Consider the following 20,380-nt stretch of genomic DNA (forward strand, 5'->3'; position numbering starts at 1 on the left):
CTTGTTGCTCAAAACAGCCCATGTCATTTTGAGGAAACTACAATTATTAAATAATTTTTCCAATGTCAAATCTCAACCTCCATCCTTTTAACTTTTACTCATCACTTTGGGTTCCACCTTCTAGGGCCACGTAGAACATATGATTCTGCCTCCACATGACAGAGCTTCAAATACTTGTAAATACATGTTCCTCCTGAGTCTTCTTTTCTCTAAGTCCCTTCCAATCCTTCCTGTTCTTTCAAGCCCTCCCTTATCAGGGACTAAAGGCACCGGGGCATCTTTTAAATCTCTCTTCAGTTTAGCAATGCTCTTCTTAAAATCTGAAGTGCAAAACTGAGCACAATTTGCTAAATGCAGTTTGATCAAAACAAGATCCTATGGGACTATCATGTCTATTCCTGGAAACCACACTCCACTTAATGTCACCCAAGTTTGCCTTACCTCTTTTCTTCTGTCATGTTATGGTAATGATTCACATTAAACGTGCAATCCGCTAAAATTTTAATATCATTTTCAGAACCTCTATCCACCCATGGCTCCTTCATCTTATGCCTGCGGTGCTGACAACACTTTTACGTTTCTCTTTATTGAATTTCATCTTATTAGATTCAACACAGTTTGCCAGTGAGTCGAGATCCTTTTAGATCCCGATGTAGTCATACATCCGGCGTGTTCGCTATTTGGCCAGCTTTGGGTCATTTGCCCATATGAGAGTGCCAGCTATATAGGAACCCCAATTTCCAAACTGCCACACTCTTTCCATGAAAGACGATCCTGGATCATCGAGGGCAGAGCACTCAACGGCTGGGACGAACAGGGAAGGCAGCCGGAGCAGGAGAACAATACAACTTCCTTCTCCATTCCTCCCCACCCTCCACCCCTCAGTCCCGCACCTCCACCCTCCACCCCTCAGTCCCGCACCTCCACCCCCGCCCCGGGAGACACGCTATTTTGCCCGGCGCCTTTAGGGCTGGACGCTGTTGCCCGCTTGGGTTGCCAGGGCCCCAAGAGCCGTTGCCCGGTGACTGGTGCACTGTTTACTTGTCGCTTGGATAGCTGAGGCAGGAGAGAGGGAGGAGGGAAGAGACCCTCACACTCTCAGCCTCGCGCAGGACCCTGGAGCGCGAGCTGCCAGGTTGCCTCCCGGACTCTCCTTTTTCCCGCAGCCCTCTGCCTGCGGATTGTCATTGTGAACCACCGTCGCCTTTGCCTAAAGGCCATGGCCTCCCGCAGCTCAGGCACCCTATTTACTGGCAACAGTGCCGCCTACGTGCCCCCCAGTCTCATGCCTGGGTAAGCCAAGAAGCTCTGTGCTTCTTCAGACCCATATCTGCTAGTAAAATAGTCCTAGGGTGTATCGTGGGGGTGGGGCCTAGGGCCCCCAAGTGAGAGACAGGTGTGCACAGCAAAATCAGAGGCTTCTGGGCACAGCTGGACAGATGGCTACATGCCAGGAAGACCAGGGTCCACATCCTGCCTCTCATGCTTGCTGTGCAACTAAGGGCATGCCTTTCAACATCTCCAAACCTCAGTTTCCTCATCTGTAAAATGGAGATTGTTGCACTTGTTGCAGTACCTACCTCCCAGGAATACTGCCAGATTAGCGTGAAATATTGTATGGAATGCTCCTTGCTAAAATATCCTATTAATGCCAGAGATGATGATGATGATGATGATGATGATGATGATGATGATGATGATGATGATGATGTAGTAACTGGACAGAGGCTGACTCTCCCAGGCTGCCCTAAGAATTGGAGCCAGGAGATAGAAAATAAATAGGATTTCTGGGGCTGGCACTTTAGGACCACACCAGCCAAGGAAGGAAATTGATTGAGAGAAATCATTTTTTACCAAAAAGGGATGAAACGAATGGAAAGAGACAAAAAACCTTGCTTGTCTATAGATGGAAAAAGGAGTTTAATAGGCCCATTCTTCAGAGGACAGATCATTCTCTCCCCTAATCCCAGCATTCCCAAACTTTTTACTTGGTTTGTTATAGTTATACATTGACCTTTGAGATCTTCCAAGGGTAGGAGAGGCCCCTGCTAAAACAAGCCCAATCACATTCACATCCTAGAGAACCGAGAATCATGGGAAATATCAAAATATCAAAACTGGAAGGGATCTTAGAATTTACCTCATCCAAAATCACTTATTTTATGGATGAGGAAACTGAGGCACAGGGGTAAACACAGAGATCCTAATGGAAGGTGCATTAGGATAACCTGGGAGTATGGGGTCCTTGTGTACCTTTACAAACACTTACAGAATTGGATTTAATCTTCTCTTTAAGAGTCCTACAAAACTTTACAAGCCTTTTTAGAAACAAAGCACGATCAGCATATAGGTTAGATTTTTTAAAAAGGATTTACCTATCTTTTATTTCTTTTTCTATTTTCATCCATGTACAACTTCAATTCTTCTCTCCTCCCACCTTCTTGCTACTTGCTGCCTCGTATTCCTCTTATTCTACCTACAGTCTCCATTGCTGTCCTTATCTCCTCCCTTAGTTTAGCATTTCACATCATCAGCCTATATGTGCAGCCCATGACAAAGATCCAAGTACCTTTAGACCTAATCCAAAGTAGCACCATGATCTCCACCAACTGTAGAAAGGTCATGTTCCTAGTTAAATCAAAATCTAATTTAACTGAAAAGTGATGAGACGTACAGAAAGAAGGCAAGGTTTGAAGTCAGAGAACTGGATACTCTGATACTTATTAGCTATAATCTCGGATAATTCTCTGAGCCTAAGTTTCTTCCTCTGTGGGAAAAAATGGGAGATTTGAAGTTGTGTCTGGGGTCCCTTCCAGCTCTAAATCCATGATCCAAGGACAGTCCATACAGAATCACATGTCATAAATTCAAATCCAAAGGGTCCTTAGAGTCCACCTAGTACAACCCCTGCATTTTACAGAAGAGCCTGAAGCTCCATAAAGAGATGAATGTCTTGCTCTTGGTCACACAAGCAATGGGAGACAGAGTCAAGAATTTGAAGCAGAAACTCTGGTTCTAAACCCACTGTACTCTCCTGGAATTTGCACTTGCACTTGTGGGTGATGGGGAGTCACTGTAGGTTTTTAAACAAGGGGTGACATGATGAAAATGGTGTTTTAGGAAAATAATCTGCTTGAAATATGGATAGATTGAAAGAGAAAGCACCTAGTAACAATGATAGGAAGCTTTTGAAGTGGTCTAGGCATGAAGCTCTGATTAATGGTGTGATCCAGTTTAAGGATGGTCAAGTGATTTGCCCAAATTTATTACTCTTTGCAAATGCAACCATTGTTGGGTTCACAGCAACCAACTCTACTCCCATAGGCACATACACTGGTTTCTAGTTTTTTTCAGGAGGGCTAACTTCCAGACTTCAAGCTGCAAGTAGGTGAGAATTTTTGGAAGCAAGCATAGAGTTTTTTCTCTTCTCCTATTTTCTCAAAAAGATGAAGGGATAGTGCAGTTCTCAATCTCACCTTAAGAAGCTGTTTGTGCATTTCTTAAGTCATTTACACCCCTGTTCATTCATTCCTTTTAGACAATTTGTGTAATTGCTCTTTACTGCATTCTGGACTCAGGGAACAATTCCTATTGAAGTCAGTTGATCAGTATGCCAGGTACCATACTACCCCGGCTTTGAACATGCCAAGATAAAAATCATGTCTTCCGTACCTTCTAGATCAGGACTTCTAAAACTTTTCCCACTCACTACCTATTTTTGTCGGAGAAAATTTATGTGACCAAGGATATGTCGGTATATAAAAGAGGTATACAAACCAAACATTTACTGATAATAAATCATTCTATTATATCCCCAATTCAATTATAAGATCCTATATAGGGTTACAATCCACAGTTTAAGAATCTGGGTTCTAGGGTCAGGTAGATGATGCAGTAGATAAAGCACTAGCCCTGACTTCAGGAAAACCTGACTTCAAAAGTAGCCTCAGACACTTAATACTTCCTAACTGTGTGACCCCAGACAAGTCACTTAGCTTCAATCGCCTCAGCAAAAAAGAGAAGAAGAAGAAAGAAGAAGAAAGAAGGAGGAGGAGGAGGAGAAAAAGAGGAGGAGGGGGAAGGAAGAAGAAGGAAGAACAACAATAAAAACAAGAACAAGAAGAATGAATTAGAAGAAGCTGTATTCCAGACAAATTATATGGATTATGCATCAGGATATCATTATACTAGATATGAATATAGTGTCTTCTGTGGTTGAAGTCTCATTACCTCTCATCTAGACTATTACAAAAGGTTTCTGACTGGTTCTATTTTCTCCATCCATCCTCTAAAAAGCTGTTACTTCGATTTATTAACAAAGCCCAATTGTGTCCATCCTCTCCCTCTGCTAAAGAAACTTCTGTAGCTCTCTATTACCTTTAAGATCAAATATAAATTCTTCTGTTTGGCAGATAAAGCTCTTTGATACATGACTCCAGACCATCTTACCAGGCTGCTTATGAAATACTGCTCCTGTCATACTGACCTCTTGGCTTTTTTTTATATCCAACTTTCTATCTCCCATCTCCTATAACCAGCATAGTGTCTGGCACTTAGTAAGTTCTTATCAAATGCTTTTCATTTATTTATTCCCATCTTCATGCCTTTGCATAGGTGGTTATTCATATCTGTAATGCTTCTTCCTCCCTCTGTGTCTTTGAATCCATATGAAGTTATCTTTAAGATTTAACTCAAATGCTCTGTCATACAAGGAATATCCCAGTTGTTAGAGCTTCTCTCTCCCCCAAAGTTACTTTGAGTTTATTATCTATGTATTTTGCATTTAAACCCAGATCCTATGATTCTAGAGGAAAGGTTCTTTCCATTGTGCAACACCACCTCCTGCTGAATCCCAGATCTAGTCCAAATTCCATATGTAAATTCTGCCCAAATTTACATACATACATATTGTTTTCCTCCAATAGAAGGTATATTTTTTGAAGATAGGGACTCTTGTTTTTTGTCCTATCTCAGCATCTAGCACAAAGAGATAAAAGGCTTATCATTTCTTTGGTATAAAGAACTCCAAACTCCCTCTACTTATGCAGATTGTCACTTTCTCTGACATGTACCTTTACTTAAGGAATTGTCTAATAGAGCACTGATGGATGAAGGGCTATTGGAGGTCTTCCTGGCAGTATGAGGCAGAGGTATGATTTGACTCTAGAGTGCCAGCTCTCTAAAGGCTTAATGGAATGGGGGAAATGGGAGTGCTTAGATGCCTTCCAATTCTTAAGATTCTAAGGCTAAGCTTAATCCCCCATTCTGCTCTTCCCATGTCCATTCCACTCTCAACCATTTTATCTAAATGACTGCCTAAAATTGTTTTTCCATTTGTTCTCAGCAGAAAGTATAGAAATCAGAAGGGTGGGCTGTTGGGGAGAGCAAAAGAGAAGAGAACTGATGAAGATGAATTAGTTAATAAAACTACAATTGGTATCCCTGATGACTCATGGTAACAGTAATTAATGTTAGATATTAGCTCAGGGAGGAGCTGGTGCTATTAAGAGGGAAGGGGGAATTGCTTCCATTGTATACCAAAGTCCCACTCTTAGTCTACTGAACCAACAACAAAATGATTATTTTTCTCTAGGGCCCTGCCATGCATTTCTTGTATATGTATACATAGTGGGAGACAGGAGAGAGAAGAAGGCACCAAGAGCTGGATGAGAATACCTACAGAATATTTGAGGTCCTGCTATGTGATCCATCATACCCAACTGTAAAGGGTTAAACTATCCCCAAGCACATATTGGGGAATACCTTGCAAGAAGATCACACATCTCCCTCCAAGGTTTTACCTTCTAGCAGAGCTGGGCATGCAGCAAGGGCTCAAACAGACATCTCTACTAGGAACAAGTTTACATGTGTGAGGAGCTGGAGAAACACTTTCCCAGCAATCCCAGGGGGGAAGCCAGGCAGAGTCCTGAGAGGAGTGTGGAGAAGAGAAAGCTTCAATTTGGATGCAAATATTCTGCCATTCGATGAGTGGGAAAGCAATGTGCATGTGTGGAGGAGGAGCAGAACAGAGAGTATGGGGGTGGCTACAAGAAGAATAACAATAGCACCTCAAATTTCTATTTTACCTTTCTTTAAAGGAAACTTAAATTCCCCTGGAGACAATGATGAAATACTAGAAGAGCTCTGAGTAAGTGAGGCAAGGCTCATGCATGGGTCAGAAAAGATCTAGGATAAGAGTGAGATAACTATTGACCTTGTCTACCTCCAGTCCCCTAAGTCCCATATGCCCACTTCCTTGTGGAGGCAGAGAAAGAACTGACATTTTAGATTAAATTTCTATTTCTGGTTCTATAGACCTTTGAGGTATGATTAAACCAAGGGAGAGATTTTAGGACTTGACTATAGGTCTCGGGCTATAGGGAGAATTCTGGCAGAAGAATGCATAGAATAGGGCAGGCAGGACTTTAGCCACCTGCTGACATTAACTAACAGGGTCTTCTACTTCTTGCTATGGTCCAGAGGCCATTGTATTTATGCTTCCTTTCTTCCAGTCTTCTGCCAGTAATACTCCAAATTAAATAGGGATGAGAAACTGAGGATAGAAACCTAGAGATGGAGCTTCTTATCAGAAGAATTCAGGGGAGGAGGGAGATAAGAGGGGTCATACCTGTTCCCTTTAAGATTCATCTAACATCCATCTGCCTGTATTCTTTGTGTTTTTAAAAATCCCTTTCCTAAGGAATTTATAACCAAAGAAGAACTAGAGCACATTATGAAATGCAAAATGGACATCTTTGATTACATTAACTTAAAAAGGTTTTGCACAAATAAAACCAACACAAGATTAAAAGGAAAGTACAAACTACAAAGCTGGGGGAAATTTTATACCCAATATTTCTGATAAAGAACTTATTTCTATAATATAGAAAGAACAAATTTCTTGAATATAGAAAGGACAGATTTATAAGATTACAAATCATTTCCCACTTGATAAATCATCAAAAGATATGGACACTTTTCAAATGATGAAATTAAAGCCATCTATAGTCATGTGAAAAAATTTTCTAAATTACTAATGATTAGATAAATGCAATACACATCTCTTAGATTGGCTATGATGACAGAAAAAGTTAACGGCTAATGTTGGAGGAGATGTGGGAAAACTGGGACTAATGCATTGTTGCTCTGGAGAATATTCTGGAGAGCAATTTGGGACTATGCCCATAGGGCTATAAAACTATTCATATCCTTTCATTCAGCAGTGCCACTATTGAGTTTGTATCCAAGGAGATCATAAAGGAGGGGAAAGGACCCACATGTGTAAAAATGTTTGTAGCAGCTCTTTCTTTTTGTGGTGGCAAAAAATTGGAAAATGAGTGAATGCCCATCACTTGGAGAATGGCTGAATAAGTTGTGGTATATGAAAATAGTAGAACACTCTTGTTCTATAAAAATGATGAACAAAGCTGATTTTAGAAAGGACTGGAAAGATTCACAAGAACTGAACCAGGACTATGTCATACACAATAATAGCAAGATTATACCATGAGCAACTATGAAAGACTGGGTTCTTCTCAGCAGTTCAGTGATCCAAGGCTATCCCAATAAACTTTAGATAGAAAATGCCATCTGCATCCAGAGAGAGAGAACTATGGAGACTGGAAATCAACAAGTTCTATGTTCATTTTTTTTCCTTTTTCTTCTGTTTTTTTTTTAATCTCCCTTTTGTTCTGATTTTTCTCTCCCAACATGATTCATAAGGAAATATGTGTAAAAATTTGAATGTGCATGGATAACAAAAAAATAAAATAAAAAAGAACTCTATACTAAAAAAATCACATTCCTTTTATGTCTTTTCCCATAGGCTTATCTAAATTTCTCTTAGCTATAGCCATTCCCAGGTCCTATCCTCTTCTGCTTGCCTTTTCTATTACACCTTCTGGACTCTTTTTTTTTTTCTGAAGCAATCAGGGCCAAGTGGCTTGCCCAGGGTCACATAGCTAATAAGTGTCTGAGGTCATATTTCAACTCAGGTCTTCTTGACTGGTGCTCTGTCTTCTGTGCCACCTGGCTACCTCCCCATCCCCAGGTTCTCCTTCACACTGGTTTGTTTCCTTTTTGCATTTTTTAATCTTCTAGTATTCACTACCGCCTTATTTGATCCTGAAAATAAGAATTCTCTCCAAGGGCAGCTTTTCTTTCTTCCCTTCCCAAACCTGAACCCACATAGCCAGGAGGAGACACTGGGGCCCTCCTATCCCCTTTCTCCCCCACCTTCATCCAGCAATGACCTTTTCTCCTTTTACATTCACTCTATCCTATCCAGTCTTTGTTGATTTTATCTTGGATATCCAGTTCACTCTCCTACCTTCCTCAATAAGGCCAATAAGGGCTCATAGTCATCATGACCACAAAGCCTTAGCCCTGCCAATTCTCTGCTCTCCAGGTTTCAGTCTGCTCAAATTATGTGGTCTGCATTTTGTATTATGGTAAGTGGAGTGTGAGAAAAGAAGATGATTTTAAATCTGGCCTCTAATTAGCTTCAAAAAATGGAAGGTGTGATCATGAGTGTCAGAAAGATTAGGACTGAGATGATGTTGGAATCTGGCAATGAAGAAGTGTTTGGTGAATTTCAAGAAAGGATGTTTTTGTAATTATAGAGACAATAAGTTTCCAGGAAATTATGGAAAAAGTTGGGAGGGAACAGAGACAATGGGTTTTGACTACTCATTAAAAATCTTTGGCTAGGGACAGCTAAGTGGCGCAGTGGATAGAGCACCAGCTCTGAAGTCAGGAGGACCTGAGTTCAAATGTGATCTTAGACACTTAACACTTCCTAGCTGTGTGACCCTGGGCAAGTCACTTAACCCCAATTGCTTTAGTACACACACAAAAAAAATCTTTGTCTAGGAAAAGAGGAAATAGTTTGGTAGCTAGAAGGGATGCTGGAAGGTTGTTTGTTTTCTAAGACAGGAAATTTCTATGTTAGTAGACGGTTATGCTGGAGTCAATAGAATGTGAGAAATTGAGAAATAGAGAAATTGAATACTATCCAGAGGCAGGGGGTGGACAGTGGAGGCGCAGGGGTAGGGGAAGGAACATGTTCAAAGATTAGAAGGAATGAGTGCCTAAAAGAAAAACAGAGAAGATACAAATAGATTGAATTTTTTACTACCTAATTAAATTTGAGATGAGTTTTTTAAAAGGTCCATGACTAACAGTTCGTGTTTCTTATACAATCTCCTTTCTTATTCTTTGTAAACTGACAAGTTTGTGTTTGCTCATAATTGGTGAATTGATAATGAAAAAAAGATTTTTTTCTTTTTTTAAAGACAGTTCAAATTCCAGGATAATTCTTCCTCTAACACTAGAGAGAAGGATGAAAGTTAGCATATAGACATAAGGATTTATTGAGGTGAACAACAAGGTGAATCAGTAGTTTGCACTTGATAGCTTCATTCTTTTTCATTGAAATAAGAAATGAAATCTTTTTCCAGGAGTGAAAAAGAGGGGATGTTTAGAGAGGAAATGGAGGGGTAAAATATCCAGGTCAACAGTGTCCAAAGCACCAGAGAGACAAGAGAGAATGAGAAAAATACCTTTGAAGTAGGACCTTGTGATGTTTGAGATTTAAATTTTAAGAGGGGGTTGTTTAGCCTGGTGAAGACTTGTGGAAGAGATAGTAGTCTTCTAGTATTTGAGGGCTGTCACTTAGAAAAGAGACTAGACTTAATCTGTTTGGTCCCTGAAGGATAGTTAGTAGCAAAGGATGAAAGCTGCAAAAAAGAAAATAAGAAATAGTATGTTTTATTGGTAGTAGAATAAATGGATTCAGAAGTAGTTGAATGAATGTATTTGCTTATGTATTAATATACACAATGTCTGATACAGAGTATGCATTTAATAAATGCTTTTTAATTGGTTGATTAATGGTTTTTGTCAATTTAAAAAGTTTTAAAAGAGCACCAGCCCTGAAATCAAGAGGATCTGAGTTCAAATTTGACCTCAGACACTTATCCTAGTTGTGTGACCCTGGTCAAATCAGTTAATCCCAATTGCCTCAGAAAAAGAAAAAGGCTCTAGTGGAGTACACTAAGATTCAATCATCCTTGACCCTATTTTGTTTTCTGTAGCAGATACTGATTCACCTTCTGAAGAAAAGAATCAGAGAGACCCAAGTTCTCCCATGCATCTCCTGTACATGATGGGTTACATGGTACCCTCATGGCACATGAAGAACCATAGAGTAGATTCAGAGAATCATAGATTTAACAATGAAAAGGATTTCTCAGAAAATCTAGTTAATTCCCCTTCTTTCTTTTATAGGTGACAAACAATGGGTCAGAGAGGGAAAATAGCTTGCTCATTGAATATAAATACAATAGAATGGCATACTAGATAGAGAATGAGACTTAGAAGGATCTGGATTTGAATCCTACATTGGACACTCAGTAGGTATATGAGGTTGGACAAGATTATTCATTCATTTATTCAACAGATTTTTAAAATTAATTTTATAATTATAACTTTTTTTGACATGGGTAATTTTTTACAACATTATCCCTTGCACTCACTTCTGTTCTGAATTTTCCCCTCCTTCCTTCCATCTCCTTCCCTAGATGGCAGGCAGTCCCATACATATTAAATATGTTATAGTATATCCTAGATACAATATATGTGTGCAGAACCGAATTTCTTGTTGCACAGGAAGAATTGGATTCAGAAGGTAAAGATAACGTGGGACGAAAAACAAAAATGCAAACAGTTTACACTCATTTCCCAGTGTTCCTTCTCTGGGTGTAGCTGATTCTGTCCATCATTAATCAGTCAATAGATATTTATTAAGTGCTTACTGCGTTCAGAAATTTTCCTGTTTGAATAGAGAAGTATAAGGATAAAAGCGAGAATAACTATTATAAAGTTTGGATAAGACAAAGGAATCATGGAATCAAATAATGGGCTGGCAGAACCAAACTCCAAGTAATAATAATTGTTTATATTTATGCAAGAGTGTATATAATGAATAGACTGTGTAATACACAGAAAACTGGCCTCAAAGCCAGGAAGATCCAGATTAACCTCTGATAAATACCAGCCATGGGATCCTAAGCAGGTGAATTTCTCAGTGTCTAAGCAAACATCTCAGTAGACAAGGTGTCAACCTGTACTGGTGAAGAAGTTTCCTTACCCAGAAGTTCCTTTCCAAATAATAAGAAACCACAGGTCCAAGATTATCTCCTAACAATTTGTATAATATTAAAGGGTAGACTTAATGGTTTACAGAGCACTTTATTTGTGTTATCTCATTTGATCCTCACAACGTGAAATAGGTGCTATTAGTTCTCACCATTTTACAGAAATGGAAACTGACTCAGAGAGACGAAGTAACTTGTCTATGGTGAGATGGATAATAAGCATCAAGGGTAGGGTATACATTCAGATCTTCTCCTAGTTCAATACCCTTTCTCCTATACCATACTGTACTAAGCAGGTCCATCGCTGTTTAAGTTGTTGCATTATAAATAGTATGGCCATTCACCATCAGGTGTCTACTACTAGACAGTGCAGTAGATACAGCATTGGATTGGAGTCAGGAAGTCCTATATTCAAATCTAGCCTTTGTCACTTCACTAAATGTGGGTAAGTCATTTAAACTCTGTTTGCCTTAATTTCCTCAACTATAAAATGGGAATAGCAATAATATTATTTGCTTCTCAAGGCTTTGTGAGGATCAAATGAGATATTTGTGAAACATTTTGCAAACAAGCCTTGAAGTACCATATATAAGTTAGCTATCATCATTCATACTTATTCTTCACATTAATAAAAGTAGGAACAGAAAAATTTTAAATGGGGGGTAGATCCTGTAAAATATAGTCCCAGGTCTCAAAGAGTTTATAATCTAATGGGAGAGACAAAATGCAAATGACTGTGTACAAATAAGCTGAAGAAAGGATAAGATAAAGAGAGAACTAAAAGTGAAGGCAAGACACTAAAAGGAAGGGGAATAATCAAGAAGAGCTTCTTATAGAAGGTGGAATTTTAGCTCAGACTTGAGGGAATCCAGGGAATATAGAAGGCAGAGAAGAGTTTCTGTTCCTGTGTGGCTTAGAGTAAATGGTTTTTGCACTTCAGAATTCTGACCTTTTAACAGGAGTCAAAGAAATGAAATAAAACTCTTAGGAAATTTCACATGTTCTGACCTAAGAAGATCTCCTGCACTAACTACTTTGTGCAAAAATGACTCCAATAAGTACTATGGATAAAGCCTGTCTTTAACTTTGTAAGGCATTCACAAATCTAAAAGTCATATGATACTGGAAGACAGGAGAGAAAGTGGGATGATGATCTGGGATGATGATAAATTAGGGAACTAGGACAAGATGCAATTGAGAATACTAAGATAAACCACATCAAGTATTAGACTTGATCAAGGCACTAGATTGGAATGTGAAGACTGAATCACATTAGATAAGGCTTCATAAGTAAAATATAATTGTACTTATGATTTAATTTGGGATTTCCAAGAGATTAAATAATAATAGCTCACATTTACATAATACTCTAGGATTTGAAAGGTACTTTACATACATTTTCTCATTTGATCTGCTGTGATCATCCCTTTTTTACAGATGAAGAAATTGAGATTCAAAGAAATTATATGATTTGTTAGTATTCCTATACTCTATTACTTGGTAATCTCTTCGTTTCCTATGGACGCTATGGTTATTTTTATGCATATTATTCTCTATCCTGTACCCTGATCCCACACCTCTAATTACCTGTTAAACATTCTGAACCATAGGTTCTATAGACATCTCAAACTTGAAACATTATCTTTTAGGGAGGCAGATTGGTATATAGTGGATAGAGTGATGGGTCTAGGGTCAGGAAGACCTCAGCCTCAGAGACTTCTATTTGTTCAGTTTTCTCGACTGTAAAATGTAAAAATAAGAATAGCACCTAACTTACAGGGTGATTGTGAGGATCAGATGGGATATTTGTTAAGTACTTGACATGTAGTAGGTAGTGTATCAATGCTTTCTTCCCTCTTTCCTCCCAAACCTACCATTCTTCCAAACTGAACCATTCCTGATAAAGGCATCCTCTAGTCACACAGATATATAAGCCAGCCTCCATTCCTTGCTTTACCCTATAGTTCCGATCATTTGCCACATCTTGGCAATTCTACCTCTGTATCTTTTGCATCTGTTTCCTTCTTTCTGCTCAGGTTGCTCACCTGTCATCTGGACTAATGCAATAGTTCTTCTGTGGTCCTCTTTCCAACCTGTCTTTTGCACAGCTCCCAAAATGACATTCCCTAAAGCATGGATCTGACTGTTGTCATGCCCCTGCTCAGTGAACTATTAGGATCAAGTTTTTAATTTTTAAATCTTTGTTGTTCCTACTGTAAGCTACCTTTGCACACTCTAGTGCAGCTGTATTGGCTTTCTTCCTGCTTCTCACATGGGAGAATCAGAAGCAGTCTTAGATAGAGCTGAACTTTAAAAGAAACTAGGGATTCTAAGAGGTGGAGGTAGGGAGTAGGTCATTTCAGGCATGAAGACAGGAGATCTCCCATATATTGGATATTTGTACATGCTGTGTCCCTCAATAAAACCAAAAGTCCTTAAGACCAGGGACTATTTTACTTTGTCTCTAGATATTCTCAGGGCCCATATATGCTACAGTAGGTACTTGATAGATGACTTTTAATAAATTAATAAATCAATTTAGGGTTTCTGGAGCCTTTCCTTGGAGGGCTAGAAGACCTGCTGCCAAAAAGCCCCAAGCCTCCTCTGCTTTCATGTATTTTATACCTCTAGTCTACCTCCATCCAGAAGTGTCAGGACCCTTCCTTCTTTTTAAATCAAAGATCTGGATGTGGAAGAGACTTCAGAAGTCACCTAGTCCAAGCCCATCTTCCTACAAAGCTAGGAGTGAAACCCAGATCCTTTTCTTTTAAATCCAGAATTCTTTCTCTGAATCTACACTGTCTCTGTGGCCCCAAGAATTACCTCGTTGCCTTTGTGTCTTTTTTAGGTATCAGGGTCACGTTCCAACTATGACCTTCTCCTTTGGGGACACCTATGGCAACGCCACCTGTAAGTACTTCCACGATTGCCGAAACGCACCCTCGGATTTTAGATATGGTGGCCACTTCCCCATACTTTACTCTGGAAATCCCAACCTGGTGCTGGGTTACCGCTCCTATGCCTGGGACCGCTGGCTGCATACTCCCACCTACACGCGCTATAACCTTGACTGCAACAGATCTGCAGAGCTCAAGCAGTTCTACAAGGTGAGTTGGGAATCCATCCTGGGAGAAAGGTGGGACAGCTAGTGCCCCAAAAGAGCACTGGGTTTGGAGACAGAAGTCATGGGTTTGAATCCTGGCTCTGAGTAATTTTATTCAACTCTGAACCTCAGTTTCCTTGTGAGAAGAATAAGATGGTCATTAAGGTCCTTTCCAGATCTCACTATATAATTTTTGAACTCCCAGTCTGGCTGGAGTGAATTCTGCTCCACTTGGTGTTAATTGGGAGAAGGGACTCATTTCCTCAGTCTCCTCAGAATTTGGGGTTTCAGGTGCTTCTGAATCTGCAGGGATAGGTTGAGTCCAGTAACCTGGCAGAATGAAAGGGATCAGTGGTAAGAGGGCTGAAGAATTTGTGATTTCCATCTTCCTTCATAACCTCTATAAAGAACTTTAATAGCATTCCAGGGGAAACTTCTTATTAGGGATCCCCTATAATGGATTGCTAATGCTATATTTCTTCTGCTGACAAGATAAAGTATGGACAGGGCCATTCTGGAGTCAGGAAACAACCTTTGAGTGGTCACACTTTCTACCCATTGTCCCATAATCTGTTGTTTCTAAACTGGACAGAATAGGGCTTAATCTCGATGAATTTGCTGACTGATATAAACTTTGTTGAAGGACTTATGGAGACAAAGAAAAAGTATATAAGTGAATAAATAGATGTACCTAAGCAATCAGAACTAACCCTCCTGACTTCAGGTATGTCTTGACCTTAAAGAACATAACATTTACTATAATTAAATCAAGGCTTCTCTTATAGTAGACACCTTAGGCTGCTGGGAAGTAGCATAAGTAGGATCTCTAGGGCAAAGGATTACATATGAAGGACTTGAAGGGCTCTGTCAAGCCCAGGAAGTGTTCACTCTTCAGTCTTATTTTTCTCTACTGTTCAGTCTTATTTTTCTCTATTGGAATCATATATTGGGCTCATTCCCAGGGTGGGGGTGGTTCCTACAGGCCTTGATAAAGTGATCTGGACCAGCTTCCCCAACCTTTCTGCATTCCTCAGGTCCCATGTGTAGTGTCAACAAGACCCAAATTCCCAGGATTCTTGCAAATAGAAATTGAACTTAGAAATACCCAGGTGAATGTTGCTTTACTCAAATTCTAGTTTAATTCGGATTCAATCCCAAGTATGGCTCAGGAGGTGGATCCTTACCCTAAATTATCTCTGAAATAGAGAATCCTTGGCAATAGGCTATGTATTGAAGTGACCTTGGGAATCCCGGTCCAAAGCAGACTCTTAAATCCACTCTAAAAAAGGCCTGAACTCCCAGCATGACCATGGAGTTAATCTGATACTCTTGTGCTTCCCACAGACTATCTGGATAAAGTTTCCTAGGTCTGGTCTGATCTAAGGACTAATCTGAATTGAACTCTCTCCATGGGAAAGACATTGAGGGTGTTCATCATCCCCCAATAAGTTCACTCAGTTCCAAAAGAACATTAGGAATTCCAGCCTCATATAGATGGGATTTGGGGCTCAGATATGAACCAAGACTCCTGAGTTCTCTTCAAGGACTATTCTTTCTATCAGAGACCCTATAAATTCAGGATGGCTGAACTCTGAAATTCAGCTATGACAACACACACATTTTCTTCCTATTACTTTGCTTGTCCTTATTCTAAGTCGCCATTAGTTAAGAACCTCCAATAGGTCCTCTTTCCCCCACATATAATAATTGTTGTGGAGCCCATGGGAAAGAACAGAGTTCATCATTGTGAACAAGCAAGTCTTAGGTTGGAGAATACAGCTAGTGTACATATTTGGGTCTCTTCTACCCTAGGAGAAAAATGCTTCAAAAACTCCTTTCTTTCTTTCATTCCCATGAACAGTCCTCTCAACCAGTAATGCAAGGTGAAAGTAATGTATATACATACATCTCTCCCATTCTCTGGAGATAGTTTTCTCTGAGTTGAAAGGAAGGAAATATCCACCTAAATTAATTCTGTGTAGGGGTCAGTTGGGTCCATAACTGTGATGAAGGTAATCAGGAAGAAGCTCCCAGTCTCAGGTCCAGATGACTGGAAAAAAAAAAACCCAGTTCAAAAAGACACTGGTACCCTACTATTCTCTGTTCTTATGAGCAGAATTCTGTGAACCTCTCCCTGGATACATACCATCTAGGGACAACAAGGAGTATGTACCTCTGGGTGAGGTTCCCCCAGGCACAGGGATGTGAGTGTGAGTGCCTGTAGGCCATGAGTGCTCACTGTCTGACCCCTTTGCCACCACACCCTTGGTTTGAGCTATAGCTGGCACAGATGCACCGAGAACAGTATCAAGACAAGACGGGTACTGTGAGCCGGGTCCCTTACTTTGTGCTGCCTGTGAAGGAGAAGGATCGTTATCCCCCGCCTGCTGACCTGTGAGTAACCATTTACCCCACCCCACTCATTCTGTCTGAGATGCTTCCTGGGGATACTCTATCCCACAATTCTGTGGGACAGAAAATGAAGCTGAGGGATAGAGGAAGTTCAGGATAAAAGCAGGAGATTTTATTTCTTCAAGGTAAGAGGATCCAATGGTAGAGAACCAAGAGAGGAATTGTGGCTTTCTGAATTTCCCTGATACCATGAGCCAAGGAGTTCCATGGTTTGTTTTTTTTTTCCTCCAAAAGTGGTCTGGAGCACAAATCTTACTATCTAGTGCTAGTGGAGGGCAGCATCCCTCTGTAAGAAAAGCCTTACAGAGAGTAATGTCTAGTACTTTTCTTCTCTTAAAAGTGTGTGTGTGTGTGTGTGTGTGTGTGTGTGTGTGTGTGTGTGTGTGTGTGTGATGTTCCTCTCTCCTCCCCATTCCCCACTTCTGACTTCCTCCTTTCCCCAGTGTTACTTCCCTGAATCCCTGTCCATCCTTTATTAATGAGATCCAAAGTACCCTTAGACTCAGTATAGCTCTATGATGCACCATTCTCACTGTCCTCAGCTTGGGGTCCCCTCCAGTTTTTCTCCTTGTTCTGCTGACACTTGAATCTACTTTTCTGGATTTTAGGAGCAGCATTCAAAACTCGGAAATGGTGCAGAATTTAAACTGCCCTCCAAGACTTTAAAAAGGTTTGTTGGTCCTTACTCAAATAAACTAACTCTCTAGGACAATGGCCCTCAAGTCATCCCCAAAAGGGTCCACTGAGCCAGAGGCCTAGAGGGATCATTCCTAAAGTTCTGAGCACCGCCTGCTCCACATGCGATGCCACCGTGGCCAACATACCCCAATTCCCTTTCCTGTTGTGCATCTCTTATTCCCCCCTTTTCCAGGAGACTGAGGGAAGAGGAGGAGTGGGGTAAAGAGTGGAGGGAGGGGTAGGGACAGGTAAATGGGGGTTAGCATTTCTGAGATATCTGTTCCTTAGAACACTGCACTGGAAAGCCCCATCCTGGAAGTGTGAGCCTAATGTCAATATTGATACCCTCCAGGAAAGAATGGACAGCTGATATGGATGGGGGGGAGGTTGGGGGGGTAGGAATTAAGGATGAGACTATTCCACTAAATTTCAGAAGATAGCTGAATTTTCAGGTACTGGTTGCCCCCTAGTGGTGACTGTCAGCTAAAAAACATCTTTTATAAGAAAGAGGACCAGGAAACAATATCTAAGGCTAAAGAAAAAATAAGAAATATTCTTGTTCTTTAGTAGGAAGGTAGTGTTGAGGGCCAGAAAGTGGGAACTATGATAACTACTATTACCCTTGGAGAGTTTTTGCTCCATTAAGTGATTTACACAAACATATACATATATTGTATATGTATACACATATATTTAAAACCCCGTCAGTTGTAGGGAGTTTGTTACCAATGGACCCTCTAATTGGTAGGCAAGGGTGGGAGGCTGAGAAGCAGTGTTCCTTTTGGACTCACTGGAAATCTCTCACCTCATAGGGACATGTGGTTTTGAAGAGGTAAAAAAAGCACATGACTATCCAGGTGAGAACTGTGGGAGAAGATAATGAGCATTTATAAAGAACATGTTAGGTGATTCTCACAACAATCCTGCAAGGTAATGCTATTATTATCCCCAATTTACAATTGAGAAAACTGAGGCAAATAACAGGTAAATGATATGCTGCTTGGGTAAACACAGCTAAAGTATATCTGAGATCAGATCTTTCTAACTCCAGGGCCAATGCTCTATCCACTGAGCAACCCGCCACCTACATAATACCACCTCCTATGCTTTTAGTTCTTTAGTTTTTCAAAGCACAATTACATGTGCTGTCATTTGATTCTCACAACTCTGTGAGGTGGATGGTATACACATAATTATTGTTACTATTTTGCTAATGAGTAAATAAAATCAGATCAGGGAGACTTAAGTGATTTCTCAGGATCACACAGCAAAGAAGTGGACCAGGAACTTAGATAAAAATTCAGGTCTTCTGATTTCTATGCAGTAGGATGGTGAAGAGAGCTTTTAATAACTCCTGGAAGCTGATTGTTGAATTTTCAGTGTAAGCATTTAGGTTTTAGAAATTGGCAACTGCTACAAATGAGAGCTTAATTTCTTGTTTTGTTGATTGTCAAGACTTAAGTGATGGAGAAAATGTTAATAATTTGGATAAAACTTAAAAGGGTCATGTATACATTTTCCCCTGGAGAGTAGGTTGTTAAACATGTAATAGCATATCCCTGTCCCTAGTGCATAGCACTCAGGATGCGGCCATCCTCCTCTTGTTTGTCTTTGTGTTTTTGGAAGAGAGTCTGAGAAACTGAGTATAGAATATACACTTGGAAAACGGTGGGGTCTTCTCTGGGGTGTGCAGAAAATCACTCTGAAATAAGCTCCGAACTGAACTCCAGACCACCAGAATAGAGCTTTCCATGAAGTTACACTGGACCACTTAACCTGATTTTTCTCCCAGAAGAGAATCTCACAGCTCTTAGACACGTCCCTGTCTCATAGAACTACAAGGAAGGGGAATGGAGTGAGGGAAAGAGATGTCCCCTGACCTCACATTCAGTAGCTGGGACTTATCTAGTCCTTATTTTGTCAATAACCACGTGTGTAACCTTGGACAAATCACCTTACTTCAGTTCAGTCATCTGTAAAATGAAGGCTGGGTTTAGATTTCTGAGGTTCCCTTCTAGCTCTAAAATACCATGATTCTAAGTATAAAGTATAGTGTCAATTTTAGAGTGTTTGATTGGTTAGCTTCTGATTCATCTAAAAATATAGTGTAATGGTGAATCTGAGGGGCTTCCTCACTTGGTAGTTTCATGGCAAAATCTCTATGTCTGTCTTTGTCTCTTTATATCTTTTTATATGTCTGTCTCTGTTTATGTCTCTGTTTCTGTCTCTTTGTCTCTATCTCCCTGTCTCTGTCCGTTTGTCTATCTCTGTTTTTCTTTCTCTGTTTCTGTATCTCTGTGTCTCTCTGTCTCTGTGTGTGGTCTCTGTCTCTATCTCTGTCTCTCTCTATCTTTCTCTCTCTCTCTCTCTCTCTCTCTCTTTCTCTCTCTCTCTCTCTTTTTCTCTCTTTGTCTCTCTGTCTCTCTCTCTCCCCACCCCCACCCCCACCATTGGATGACTCTTCACTCAGTAAAATGCCTAGGCTAATCTTTATTTCCTTCTCTTTTCCACAGACTACTGTTGTCCCTGAGAAAAAAATGTGGCACTTATTTAGAATGACTCCTGAGAACCTGAAGACACACCAAACTTTCCCTTCTGGCAAAAGAGTCTCCACACAGGATAGATATGTGAGAGATTATTACTTTGACTCTAGAGCTTGAGACCAGATACCTGAAGCCAGCAGGATCTTGTTGCCAGGGACCCAGATAGGTCTGATTCATAATAAAATGGTTAACTTTGACAGTTTCTCCTTCCTTTTTTTCCATGCCAGTGGATTTCTTGGCTGGGGGAAGCATGGGGCTCTTAGCACAGGTTAAGTATGACCTGAACATCAGGGTTCAAGGATGCTCTCATCAAATCCTATCTGGGGTGTTTTATTTGTTTGTGGACAGAGAGACACTGAAGACCTAAAACAAGTCTAGAGAATAATGACCAGGATGTTGAAGGGCCTGGAAGCTATGCCATTTGATGATCAGTTGAAGGAACTGAAGGTTTTTTAGTTTGGAAAAGAGCAGATTAAGGGTGTTAGACA

General features: G+C 40.3%; 1 protein-coding gene across 3 annotated transcripts; it reads left to right on the forward strand.

Annotated features, from left to right (window-relative positions):
- The first annotated feature begins 1,046 nt into the window (after positions 1–1,046).
- CIMIP2C (ciliary microtubule inner protein 2C) lies at positions 1,047–20,050 on the forward strand. 3 transcript variants are annotated; one of them, XM_074300113.1, is made up of 6 exons: positions 1,047–1,293; positions 14,005–14,263; positions 16,541–16,653; positions 17,280–17,341; positions 18,162–18,206; positions 19,863–19,902. In XM_074300113.1, exons 1-4 carry the CDS (start codon positions 1,220–1,222, stop codon positions 17,335–17,337), a joined length of 504 nt encoding a protein of 167 aa, XP_074156214.1. In that variant the 5' UTR covers positions 1,047–1,219; the 3' UTR covers positions 17,338–17,341; positions 18,162–18,206; positions 19,863–19,902. The 3 variants fall into 3 exon arrangements, with proteins under 3 accessions (XP_074156214.1, XP_074156213.1, XP_074156215.1); XM_074300112.1 differs by lacking the exon at positions 18,162–18,206 and having other exon boundaries at positions 19,863–19,954; XM_074300114.1 differs by lacking the exons at positions 17,280–17,341; positions 18,162–18,206 and having other exon boundaries at positions 16,541–16,645; positions 19,863–20,050.
- Positions 20,051–20,380: the final 330 nt, after the last annotated feature.

Source organism: Sminthopsis crassicaudata, chromosome 3 (genome assembly GCF_048593235.1).
Source record: "Sminthopsis crassicaudata isolate SCR6 chromosome 3, ASM4859323v1, whole genome shotgun sequence".
Lineage (NCBI taxonomy): Eukaryota > Metazoa > Chordata > Mammalia > Dasyuromorphia > Dasyuridae > Sminthopsis > Sminthopsis crassicaudata.